This window comes from Ictidomys tridecemlineatus, chromosome 12, assembly GCF_052094955.1.
Source record: "Ictidomys tridecemlineatus isolate mIctTri1 chromosome 12, mIctTri1.hap1, whole genome shotgun sequence".
Lineage (NCBI taxonomy): Eukaryota > Metazoa > Chordata > Mammalia > Rodentia > Sciuridae > Ictidomys > Ictidomys tridecemlineatus.
In genome coordinates this window covers 114,309,134-114,321,603 of record NC_135488.1, presented here as the reverse complement: position 1 = coordinate 114,321,603, position 12,470 = coordinate 114,309,134, and the positions used below count along the sequence as shown (strand labels likewise).

Below are 12,470 nucleotides of genomic sequence, written 5' to 3'. Positions count from 1 at the left end.
TCACATACTTCATTCTCTTCTCTACCTCCTTGTTCTGGCTGGGGCTAGTGCTTCTCTACGTTCGAAAGGAATCCGAAGAAGTCTTTGATGCCCTGATGCTCAAGACCCCATCTTTGAAGGGCTTAATGGAGGCTGTAAGTAGGACACGTGGTGGGATCCCTGTTAAGCATGAAGCAAGCGCAACATAGAATTCCATCCCAGCAATTTGTCACCACCCAGGCGTTTCCATGTGCTGGGACCTATGTCCCCCTTTCCAGATCTCACTTTGTACCTGTCATGTGGCCACATTGTACAGCTTTAGGGTGTCCTCCTTTGTTTGCAGATCTGTCTTGTCCACGCGGGGTTCTCACCCATGTGCCTGGCCTTGGGTCGTAGGTGAATCGCCCGGCCTTGAGTGTTCTACTGAATGGGACGCATCTGTGAGGGCCTACAAAATAGTTTACTTTTTATATACTTAGTTAAAGGGAGACTGCCATGCAGCAAATGCTCTAGAAGCTAAAATATTATTTTTAATTAGTAAAACCTTAAAAATATCATACATAAAAATAGTGGAAGTCATCACAATGGCACAACCCTGTAATCCCCACAACTTGGGAGGCTGAGGCAGAAGGATCACAAGTTTAAGGCCAGCCTCAGCAATTTAGCGAGACCCTGTATCAAGATAAAAAGGTCTATGGATGGGGCTCAGTGGTAGAGCAGCCCTTGCTTGGTTTACTCTCCAGTACCAAAAAGAAACCCCCAGTGGCTCCTAAGTCGGCCTTTGCTCCTGATCCTTGCTGAGCTGTTCAAGACTTTGCCTGGAGATATTTGAGAGCATGTGAAGGTGCAGCCAATAATGACCAGAAATCCTTATTCTGGACCGATCAGTGAGATCCACTGACCCCAGTATCCCTGGGGATGTCAGTGAGAGAGGGGCATGGAAGGGAGGGTGTAGCATTGTTCTCTCCTGGCTTTGCCCTTGGCTGAACTTTGAGGATGAGCACTGTGTCCTGAACTTACCAACCTCAGGTGACGGTGGGCCTGGAAGTTTTTGAGCTCAAAGGGATGCATAATTGGACTAAAATATACCCCCAGGCCCCTGACAACCTGCACTGTGTTGACTTCATTTGACAGATCTTTATAGGGGCTGCTTTGTGCCAGGTGCTGCTCTAGTCAGTGGAGTCACAGGAAGGAGGGACACAGTGCCAAATGAGGCCTGCCATCCACCTAAGACAGAGACAATGAAATAAGCAAGAAAACTAACATGTAACTTTTTAGGCACAGAAAGCACAATGAAGATGTGGGTGAGGGGCCAGGGTGTCAGGGAGCTCACAGGTCCCTTAGTGTCCCTTCCTGCTTGTACAGAGACGGCACCCCCATTCCCACTGTCATTTCCTGCTTCCTGCATTTTCTCCCTTCTTTTTCTTCCTTGTCCTGTCTGTGACCGTCTTTTACCATTTCTTAAGGATGCGGCATTCCCTAAACTATAGGGAGAGGTGAAATGAAAGGGGTGGAGCATGGCTGTCCCGTGTAACTCACAGATCCCAAGGGGTTCCCGAGGGCAGCGGCTCGTGTTCCTTGGGGCTGGGCTTTCATCAGGAGGTGGAGCATTGCTGCCTAGTGCTGCGGAGGGAAGAGGGCTGGTTTGTAGGGCGAGCCCTGTGCGTGGATGCAGGCTGAGGGGCATCTCAGTGCTGCCCCAGCAGAGCCTCACCCCAGCCCCAGCATGGTGGGCAGCACTTCTGAGGAAGGTATTCGATCTAGAGTCAGCAGTGTGTCCTCGCCCCAAGGTCTGATCACCTTTATACCCCAAATATGGCACAGGAGCAGTGCGACAGCAGGGCCGGGCAGGGCATCGCTGCTCAGGTGAACGGTGGGCTTGGGTGCGGACTCCGGAGACAGCCCAGATGCAGCAGCCATGGGCGGTGTGCACGTGCAGAGGATGCGCAGGAACTCTGCTTTCTGCTCCTTTTTCCTAAAAGCCTTAAACTGCTCTATGAAAATAAAGCCTAAGAAAGAACCAACCATGACCCTGTAATTCACCAACCTTGTCCTGGGGTACGTTTCCCCCTCAGTAGGCCTGTTGACATCTGTGTGAATTAGGGGAGACCACGGACCCTCACTACAGCGCCCACCCCTCTCCCGAGGACCTGGTTGGGTCTTCTCCACGTAGTTGAACTGCTTTTTGGCTTTTTGGCTAAAATCAAGTGAAAAAAAGGAAATTGAGTCACTGGGTATATGTGTGTATGTGTGTATGTGTGTGTGTGTGTGTGTGTGTGTGTGTGTGTGGTGGATTTTTGTTTGTTTTTTAAAGTTGTGAAAACATTTTGTAATTATTTTTCTCTCCTCTTTTAGATCTCAGACAAATATGATGTTCCCCAGGACAAGATTGGGAAAATATTCAAGAAGTGCAAGAAAGGGTGAGCAGTGGGGCCCTGTGCACGCCTCTCCCTCACACACTTACTGGTTCCCTTCAGAAACAGCCAGAAACACTGATGCGCAGGGTGGTTTTTCTCACCAAATTATTTTACTTAAAGTTGATCTACCTTCAGGCTGGGGTCATGGCTCAGTGGAAGAGCACTTGCCTAGCACGTGGGAGGCCTTGGGTATGATCCGCAGCACCACATATAAATAAATAAAACAAAGGTATCGTGTCCAACTACAACTAAAAATATATATATTAAAAAAAATTGATGTACCTTGAAGTCCACTTTTGTGGATTGTTTTTCAAGTACAATTTGTATCTGCTGTTCCCATACGTAGCAGCTGTGAGCAGCGCACACCCCAGGGCCACAAGGAAGTTGGCTAAGGATGTCAAACGCAGCTCCTCCGTTCCCTGCGCACTGTCGTGAGGGAGCCAGGCAGAGTGGGCACTCATGTGCTGCTGCATCTGGTTTTCACAGTGTCTTTCTGAATGGTGTCATTACCTGTGGCCCTAGACTAGGCACCTTGGGCTCAGAGGGCGTGAGAGCTGTGGCCAGAATCACGCAGCTTGGTGGCAGTGCAGCCACGACTCAGCCCAGATTCCGCTGGCTGCAGAGCCTTTGTCTGCCCTTTGTCTTGAGCACCCTGCCCCACGTCTCATTTTCTTCTAGGTCCAGAAATTGACATTTTTAGTTTAGGATAACTTGCCAGGGAAGACAGGTTGTCTGGGAGCTGGGGCTTCAGGTTGTGGAGATGAGTTTTACCGATGTGTGTTCTGAAGCTGGACCACTGAGTGCCGCTCTGCAGGCCTGTTCTGTGTACTAGGTGCCATGGATTGAAGGAGTGCCCCTGGCAGGAGGCAGTAATCCACAGACCTCTTCCTGTCTCCACCCATGTGCTTGCATCCAGCAAGGGCTTACTTGATTCCCTCCTTGTTCCTTCTCAACACAGCTGTCACAGTGGGCTGTGATTGTCAGTGAGGCAGTTGAGGCATGGGGTAGTTTAATAGTCAGGCTTGTGTCACAGCTAGCGAGTGCCATTAAACCCAGGTCTCCCTCCAGAGCCAGGAACGCTGACACAGATTGGTCTCCTCCCCAGGATCCTGGTGAATATGGATGACAACATTGTGAAGCACTACTCCAATGAAGACACCTTCCAGCTGCAGATTGAGGAAGCCGGGGGATCATACAAACTCACTCTGACGGAGATCTAAGGCCTGGGCCTGCAGCCCCCGGGAGGTCGATGGAGATGTTACGTAGATGTTTGGCCCACTGCAGGGACCTGGACACCCACCTTGCAAACGCAGGTGGCTGTCAGGGGAAGGGATTGCTTTTGAGTTGGCAGTGGACCTGCATTTAATGTATTACGTTGACATTTTTCAGTTGACAGAAAAATCCATGTATCATGATGTTTGAATTTCTGAAATACTTAGGACTAAAAGTGAAAATTTTATTCTAGGATTTAACAGATTCTGGAAGCCTTTAGGGTGCCTGCTACCTTCTTATTTATCAAACTACTGAGATCTCTGCCTTGTCTACTCTACAGTAGTAGTGGTTCTGTGCACTAGTGGGGTCAGGAACAGCAGTATGCGTGACTTGAGGATTTTGTGCTCTTGCCTGACCTCAGTTGAACTCCGGCTGCCCTGAGCAGTAAAGGGGTGCACCCCTCCCTCAGCCTCTCGTCCCCCATTAAATGTTTACTAACTAGGGCACGTTACTGGAATCTTACTTTGCAACTTCCTTGGACATATCAGCTGCCTGTCTTAGGAAGAACCTAAATGGGTCACAGTGTGAAATGCATTAAGATAAAGCTGCATTGTATATAAGTGCAATATCTTTTTGAAGGTGTGTGTCTGTAAATGTGTATATACGTGTCTGATATAAATATATAATATATAAATAATGGTATCTGTGTACAGATGGTGAAGATACACAGTAAGATCTACCTTAGAGAGTTTCATAGACAACAGGTTAAGTTATTTTTGATAACGTGGACTAAGCAGAGGGAACGCTGTGTTTTCCCAGACACAAGCACCGCTCCCCAGCCTAGCAAGATCTTCGCAAATGACAAAAGTCCCTGTCTGCCATTGAGAACCTTGCTCTGTGGGTGTGTGCACTGTTCAGAAGTGAAGTTAAAAGCGACCGAGACTGCTGTGTGGGCGGGTGGCGGGCGGGTGGCGGGGTGTTCCTGGGCAGTGAGCACAGTTACAGCCACATGCCGCGATCACTGTGAAGCTAGCAGGGTAGCTCCAAGTGGATTTCTTCCTCCTCTTCCTGTTACAAGAAATGGTTCTTACCGTGTTTCAGAGCCTTTAAGCTTTGATTATCTTGTATGTTAACTACTTTTAGAAAGCATTCATGAATTTATGAAATTATACTACTGTGGCAGGGGAGCATTTTGTACACCTGTTTAAATACACAGAAGTACTTAAAATGTAATTTTATAACAAATCACGGGTATCTTTAGGTTCAGGGAACTAGAATAGGTTATTATATGAGTAGGATTGATAGTTACCTTCAGAGGTTCAAATATTCTAATGAAGTATGTGAACTAAATTGCTGGTTTTCTAAGATATCATGGGACACGGGTCACATAACAATATTTTATATTTTGTTTTATGAAATGAAATCGATTGTGTCTTATTTTTAATTTTGTCATTGCAAATGTGTTTTAAACCAAAGGGATTAAATTTTATATGTCTATTTCGTAATATGTCATTTCCTGTTATTCGGCTTAACTTTATCCTTTCATTGGTTTGAAAATCTACCAATAATGTTTTAATTCATGAGAATTTCTTAAACAACTGTCCTGAGCAAGTCATCCAGGGCCTAAATGTGAGAGACACTAAAACATATTTTTAATGAACATAGTCCAATCAGTGAAGTCCGTTCCCTGGTAGACCGCCCGTCACATCTGTGGGTTTTCATTCTATTCTTTGGGCCAGAAGCCCAGCCTCTGCCTGCAGCCTCGGCTTCTGATCTGTCAGTGGCTGCAGAGTCCAACTTCGCACAGGGAACTCTGACCCTGGCAGCAGCTGGTCTGCGGGACCACTTTCCTGGCCTGGGTCCTGTCTCTGACCTCTGCACAGCCACCTTTGCCCTGGAGGTGGTGGCCTCCCTGACTCCCCAGGGGTTACCCTCTTCCTTGGCCCAGGCTCCCTCTGAGCTGTCCCTGCTTAGGATCATGATGGGACACCTGCCTGTCCTCCCCAGCCTCAGATGGAGGTCAGATGGATGTCTCTGTCACCTGTGGATCTCGTAACACCCAACCAATGATAGTCATGTAGTAGGTGCTCAGGAAACCACTCTGTAATGTTGAAGTGAGTGACACATAACCCAGTCACTTGCAAGAGACTTTGTAGAAGTGACAAGCTCAGAAGTTCATCTGGGTGGATGTTGGACCAATAGTCCACAGAGTAGGGCTGGTAGGTAGAAATTGCCTGTCTGGTCCCAAAGAGATAGTGGCTCATAGAAAGGTGGCTCAAGGGACAGTAAGCTCTGGCGAGTAGGCATCGAGGGGGCAGGCTGAGCCGAGTCCCTGCGTGGCAGGGCAAACTGGACTGTACCTTGGTATCAGTGCCGGCCAGATGTGCTGTGTTCCTTCCCATCGCTCCAGTCCCCTTGTGAAGGAAGCAGTGTCTCACTGGCTTCCCGTGTCAGCAACTTCTATACCCCACCTGAGGTCACAGTCAGTGGTATAGCCTGGCTTGGGACCTGACTTCTGCCTCCTGATCCCTCCCTGGTGCACAGACCTCCTGGCTCTTGGAGCAGCACCTGGACAGCTCCTCTCATGACGAAGTCTCTTTCTTAAATGCAAACACACTCTTGGTCCTGAACCCCTTAGTTACCACCCGCTTTACATTTCCTTTGAACCAGATTTTATTTCATTATAAATAAACTAAGAAAAAAGATCCACAAGCATTCCATTAGAATGAAAGTTACAGCTCCATGAGAAGAGTTTTCTGAGAAAGATATTCCTACCTCCCCAGTCCTACTCAGAGATGAGCACTGAGAATTTCCCAAAGGAGGAAGGTTAAAGATGCTAATGGCTCCTTTTCCAGTAGTAAAGAGAACACTGGAGTCCATGGTGTGAGCTATTTGTAGAGAAATGCAAAATATGACCATTGGATACTCCTAATTAACCGCTGGTAAGAACGAAGAGCTAAGTGACTGTATGAGACGTTCAAACATTTTTGGAAAAGCAAGAAATATAATGATGGTTGGTTGGTTCTCATGTTGCTGGACAAAGTACTCAAAGCCAAAGGTGTGCTCAGGGATTCAGATTCCTGGGTCTAGTGCCACATGAAAGCCTGAGCGTCTAGGAGTGCCCTGAAGGAGAGCTGTAGCTGCAGACTGGAAGGGCTGGAACCACGCAGAACCTCGTGGTACAACCCAGGTTGGACTCAGCCTTGCACAGTGTCTGCCATCAATGTGAGAGTGCTGACAGAAGAAATGGGGTCCTCTAAGTTGGAATGAAGACTCAGCCCCTAAATGCTGACGAGTTTGCCAGTGGAAAAGGTCTCTCCACCCCAATGGAACTGACCTCCCGCCCTTAATGGTGGTGACTTCCAACAGCAGTATCAGCCCTTCTACCTCCCTTGAGCAAAATGGTCATAAGGGCAGGAATGGAGGTTTTGCATAGGCTGAGCAACATGGCCTTCTACTGACCTGGCTATGGCCACTGCCCAATCTATAGAAGCAGAGACAAACACTGAGTCCCTGACACAGCACCATTTCCTGGGGTGATCAGCCAGCAACATGGCAGGTTGATTGCATTGTACTCCTTCCATCATGGAAGAAGCAATGTCTTTTCCTCTCTGGGACAATCAGGATTTGATTTGCCTTGCCTGCGTGCAATGCTTCTGCCAAAAGCAGCATCCATGGACCTGACAAGTGCCTCATGAAGGAACTCACTTCACAGCCAAAGTTGTTTAGCAGAGAGCACATGCTTGTGGAATTCTCTGGTCTTGCAACTTTCCTTACCCTCCTGAAGCAGGCTTGGTGGAACTGGAATGTTCCACCAAGACTTTAGAAGACTCAGAATGCAACTAGCTGGCAACACCTTGTAGGGGCTCCTCCAGGAAGCTGTGCGTGCTGTGAGCCAGCATCCAACATAGGCTGCAAGGTCCAGGAGTCAAGGGGGGCGGGGGGACGGACACTGCTCACTGTTACCCCCAGTGACCTACTGAAAAATTTTGCTTCCTATTCCTATGTCTTCATGCTCTGCTAGCCTAGTTGTCTTAGTTCCAGAGGGAGGAGAGCCTCTTCCAGGAGACACATCATTGATTCCATTGAACTGGAAGTTTGAACTGGCTCCAAGCCGCTTTGGGCTCCTCGTGCCTCTGAGTCAACAGGCTGAGTTATGGTGTTGTCTGGGGGCATCGGTTCAGGCTGCAGCAGGGAGGTGGGAGTCTGTCTGAATACAGGAGGTCACTGTGCCCTATGCCCAGGATATGATGAAGGTCGATGGGAAACCACCCAATCCAGGTAGGACCATAGGTGGCCAGGCACCCTGCCCCCCAGGCCTTCCGGGAGGTACATGGCCTGGAGGCACTTGCTGAAGGCAGCAAGAATACAGAATGGGTAGAAGAAGGAGCTAAACACCAGCCATGGTCACAGGACCAGGCATGAGAATGAGCACGATTGCCATGTTTCCTCCTGGTTATGAAGACATTGCATCTTTTCACATATGAAGCAAGTTTTTTTTTTTAATTTTTTCTTTCTTGTTTCATGTAATGTAACTATTGACTTTCTAACAGTACTGAAGTATTGTTAATTTGGTATCTCGGTGCTACAGGTTATCAGAATAGAAAAGACCGAAACCTTTCCTTGGGGGTAGGGATTAGTGGTTGGGCTGTATGAGAACAGGTGTATCCTTTAGGTAATGAGGATGGGTGGGAAAGTGACAGGGTAGACGAGGACTAAAGGATGCCAAGGTAGCTGGTAAAACGTTGTTTCAGGCTGTGTCTGTGAGGATGTTTCTGGCAGAGGCTAGCATTAGAATCTGTAGGAAAAAGACAGACCCCCTCGCCAGTGCACACCACCAGTCCTTTGAGGGCCTGAGTAGAGCCAGAAGGCAAAGAAGGGCCTTCACCTCCCTTGAGCTGCGACACCCTTTTCCTGCCCTCAGACATGTGTGCCCCTGGTTCTCAGGCCTTTGAACCCCAGACCAACACCCCAGGGAGAAAAAGGAGGTTTTCCCTCCCTCCATTTCTCAGGTCTTCAGACTCAGGCTAAATTAGCTCCCTTAGGTCTTCAGTGAGCAGGTGGGAAATTGTGGGATCCCTCTCCCTCCATAATTGAGTGAGCCAAACCTCCTTCACCACCTAGCTCTATTTCAGATAGAGAGATGATAGGTGGATGGATAAATGGATGGATGGATGGATGGATGGATAGATAGAGTTATTTTCCTATTATTTCTGTTTCTCTGGAGCACCCAGACCGATACACCCACAGTCATAGGTTGCTGATTTTGGGGGTGAGCAGGCTATCTTCCCCACTCCCTATCTTAGTAGTGTCTGGTAGGTGCTATGAGCAGTAGGTGCTATGAGTGGTCAGTTTGCCCAGCTGTGAGAGAAGTGAAAGCCCTGCTTGCCACAGCCCTTGCCTGGCCCTGGGCCCCAGGCCCTCTCTCTGCGGTGGTTCCTAGCTCCCAGGAGGCTGAATTTCCCCTGGCCTCACCCTCCCACGTCTGTCAGGCCAGGCTAACTGAGCAGGACAGTGGACTTCTTGCCCTGTCAGTGCAGATGGAGCACAAAGTGTGCCCAGCAGCCAGCACAGATGGCCCTGTTACCAGGCGCCCGCACGCACGGGACACTTCATCTCTGTTTGCAGGGCTGGGATGTTGATAAGAGTGAGCAAACACCCTGAGGCCATCCGCGCTGGGGCCATGGCTAGGGCAAGAGTACCCCCAGCACCTCTGCAGGCAGCCGCTGAGGGAGGGCGGGGCCCCCACAGGCACAGCCAGCTTCTCACACTGTCCCACACAGCCTGCATGGTGGGGGCTGTGTGAAGACAGAGGGCCTCTCCTGCATTCCACCCGCTCCCACCTGACCCTTCTTCCACTTTATTCTTTTGAAGTCCATCCTCCAGCAGCAGGTCCCCAGGCCAAGACTTCTATCAGGGCCGCCCTCTGTCTGAAGCAGCCGCTTCCTCAGAGGCCCGGCCAACTGGCAGCTTTGCCCAGCTCCCTCTGGGTGGGGCTGGGTGGTTGAGGGGACTCCTGGTGGTCCCCTATGCCTGACTCCAATCTGGCTGCCGCATCTAGCAGCTTCCAGTGCCTGGGATGAGGAAGAGGAGGGCCAGAGGCTCTGGGCAGGCTGAGATACGTTGCCCACATTTCCGGTTCTTTAGGGACGTTTTCACTGAGTTCTTTTAAATACTTAAATGTCTGTCCAGTAGCTCATGTCTGGCATTTCCCAACCTGTACGTGGGCCACACTTTCTCATTTCTTTGAATGTCTTGTACTTTTCAGTTGAAAACTGGACATTCTGAATAACGTGGATTGGCTATGGCTACTCTGGAAATTCTTCCCTTTTCTAGGTCTGTATTGCTGTTCACAAGTGACTTTTCTGAAGGAATTTATATTCCATGTATACTGGATCCCAAAGTCTTGCTCAGTTAGCTTGGTGGTGGCTAATGATGGCACAGACATCTGTAAACACTCAAGTCCCCCAGTGTGGGAGGGGGCCCTGGGGGGCTGCCGCACTTTTCACAGGCCAGGGAAACACTCTGCCTTAGGCTCCACTTCCTCCCTGCTCAGAGCCTCAGGGTCCACAGAGGGGCATCTTAGGGCCACCTCACGCCTTTGCTGAGCACCGTCAGAGCCCTATGACTGCACGGCCTTCAGGGTTCCCAGGGTGTGGTGGGGCCTCTCAAAGAACCTGTGCACCTCTCGCTGCCTCCTTTTTCCTTTCAGCCCCTGGGCTAGCCTAGTTGCTGCCCCGCTGTCGAACCTCCTCAGGCAGCCACAGAGGTGGGCGCCATTTCTGCCAAACAGTCCACAGATCCCTTGGAGACTGCAGGGTGCTCCCGGCCTTACCAGCCAGGAGCGAGGCCCGGGCGACAGGTCAAGTTTCAGCAGCTCGGGGGAGGGGAGGCTTTCAGGGCACTCTGCCCCCTGCCCGCTTTGGTTTTCATCACGGCTGGCCGTGGGCTTTTGGCTTTCAGAGGCCCCTGGGGAGCTGGAGAAGCGGATGGACTCAGCAGTCCAGGAAGGAACGTCGTGGGACAGCACAAAAACCACAGGATGGACCTCAAAATAAGTATGCTGAGCTCAAGAGGCCAGCGTACCTCTGAACCTAGGTCTGTATTGAGCACACCTCAAAATCCCTGGAAGACACCCAGCCATCTCCAGTGACAGAGATCAGTGGTGCCAGGGCAGGAGGGAGGGTATAAAGGGGCACGGGGAGTCCCTGGGGAGCCAGGGAGATGGTCATGTAGATGAAGCTCACCAAAACTTACCAAATTGCCCACCTTAGGTAGGAGCAGTTTGTTGTACATAATTATACCTCAGTTCAGCTGTTTAGAAAGCTTGATCCACTCACCCGAACACGATTGTCTCCCTCCCACTGATCACTCGCTCCAGCCCACCTGCATCCAAAGTTGACGCTCTCCTTTCTCTAAGATTCAGCCTCTTCCAGTCCCCACGGTCACAATTCTGCCCTTGCCTACCTCTGGACTCTGACCCGCAGCCCACCCGGCCAGCTGCCCTCCTTCTGGCTCTCTCCCTTCTCTTTCCCCGGCTGCGCTCTCACTCCATGCTTGGCTAGTGGGGGGCCAGGCCCCACCCTGTGCTCCCTCCAGGCCCCCCTCCTGCTTCCCCACTCCTGCCTCCCTGCTCTGCCTGAGCCTCCCTGCTCTGCCTGAGCCTCCCTGCTCTGCCTGAGCCTCCCTGCTCTGCCTGAGCCTCCCTGCTCTGCCTGAGCCTCCCTGCTCTGCCTGAGCCTCCCTGCTCTGCCTGAGCCTCCCTGCTCTGCCTGAGCCTCCCTGCTCTGCCTGAGCCTCCCTGCTCTGCCTGAGCCTCCCTGCTCTGCCTGAGCCTCCCTGCTCTGCCTGAGCCTCCCTGCTCTGCCTGAGCCTCCCTGCTCTGCCTGAGCCTCCCTGCTCTGCCTGAGCCTCCCTGCTCTGCCTGAGCCTCCCTGCTCTGCCTGAGCCTCCCTGCTCTGCCTGAGCCTCCCTGCTCTGCCTGAGCCTCCCTGCTCTGCCTGAGCCTCCCTGCTCTGCCTGTGCCTCTCGTCTATCCCAGGCAGGTGGGCTCAGCCGGGGTACAGGGCCGAGGTTTTCCAATCTCTCCTAGGCACCGGGGCTGGAAGCGTTTCTCAGGACCCCATGTAAGCATGTGCTTGGCAAGTCTAGAAACAGGTCTAAGTGCCCCACAGGGAGGGCCCGAGGCTGGGCCTCGACAGCAGTCAGGAGGATGGGGCACCTCAGCTGAGGTGGAACAAAAGGGCACATGCTGGACAGGCGAGCCAGGTGATCTATTCCCCTTTGGCAGATGCTCTCTGGACACATTGCCAAGGCCCCTGGCTGCAGCCTGCCTTGCACAGGCTGGGGGAGGAAAAGGCCATCTGCATCTCTTCTTTCTGCCTCTGCCTCTCGGAGAACGTCAGCCCAGTGTGGAGGGCCAGACTCCCTGTCCACCCAAGTCCTCCGCTCTGGCTCTCTGTACCCAGCAGCAGCTCTAGAAGCACCCCTGTTAGGAACCCCAGGGCTGGGACCTGGAGAAGTCCCAGTCAGGCAGAAGCAGGGAGCGCTGTGGTGGACCTGAGTGCCGGGGAGACGGCGCTGGCCAGGCCTTCCTGGGTGGTGTCTGGCCCAGCTGGCCAGCCACTGCTTTGTTCTTGCTGGCCTTGGCGCCCAGCCCCACAGCTGGCAGACACTGTGACCTTTCCCCGACTTCCAGCTCTGGCTTCCAGATGATTCCAGGCCTCTGAAGTTTACAGGAGTCACATGTCTCTGGCACAGAGACCTCCTGCCCCATTCCCTCTTCTTGCTCTGGGCAGCAGGGGCTGGGGGCTCCGCTCTAAGCAAGGCCCAGCTGCAGGAACAGAGTGTGAGCCACAGACA

At 51.5% G+C, this 12,470-nt stretch overlaps 1 protein-coding gene across 3 annotated transcripts in view; it reads left to right on the top strand.

Annotated features, from left to right (window-relative positions):
• Positions 1-5,105, top strand: part of Grhl1 (grainyhead like transcription factor 1) — a 48,393-nt gene extending 43,288 nt beyond the window's left edge. For all 3 annotated transcript variants that reach the window (XM_078029679.1, XM_078029678.1, XM_078029677.1), the window contains 3 exons: positions 49-134; positions 2,335-2,399; positions 3,502-5,105. In XM_078029679.1, the coding sequence (XP_077885805.1) occupies positions 49-134; positions 2,335-2,399; positions 3,502-3,616 (266 nt within the window). In that variant the 3' untranslated portion in view covers positions 3,617-5,105. The remainder of the gene's footprint in view (positions 1-48; positions 135-2,334; positions 2,400-3,501) is intronic.
• Positions 5,106-12,470: the final 7,365 nt, after the last annotated feature.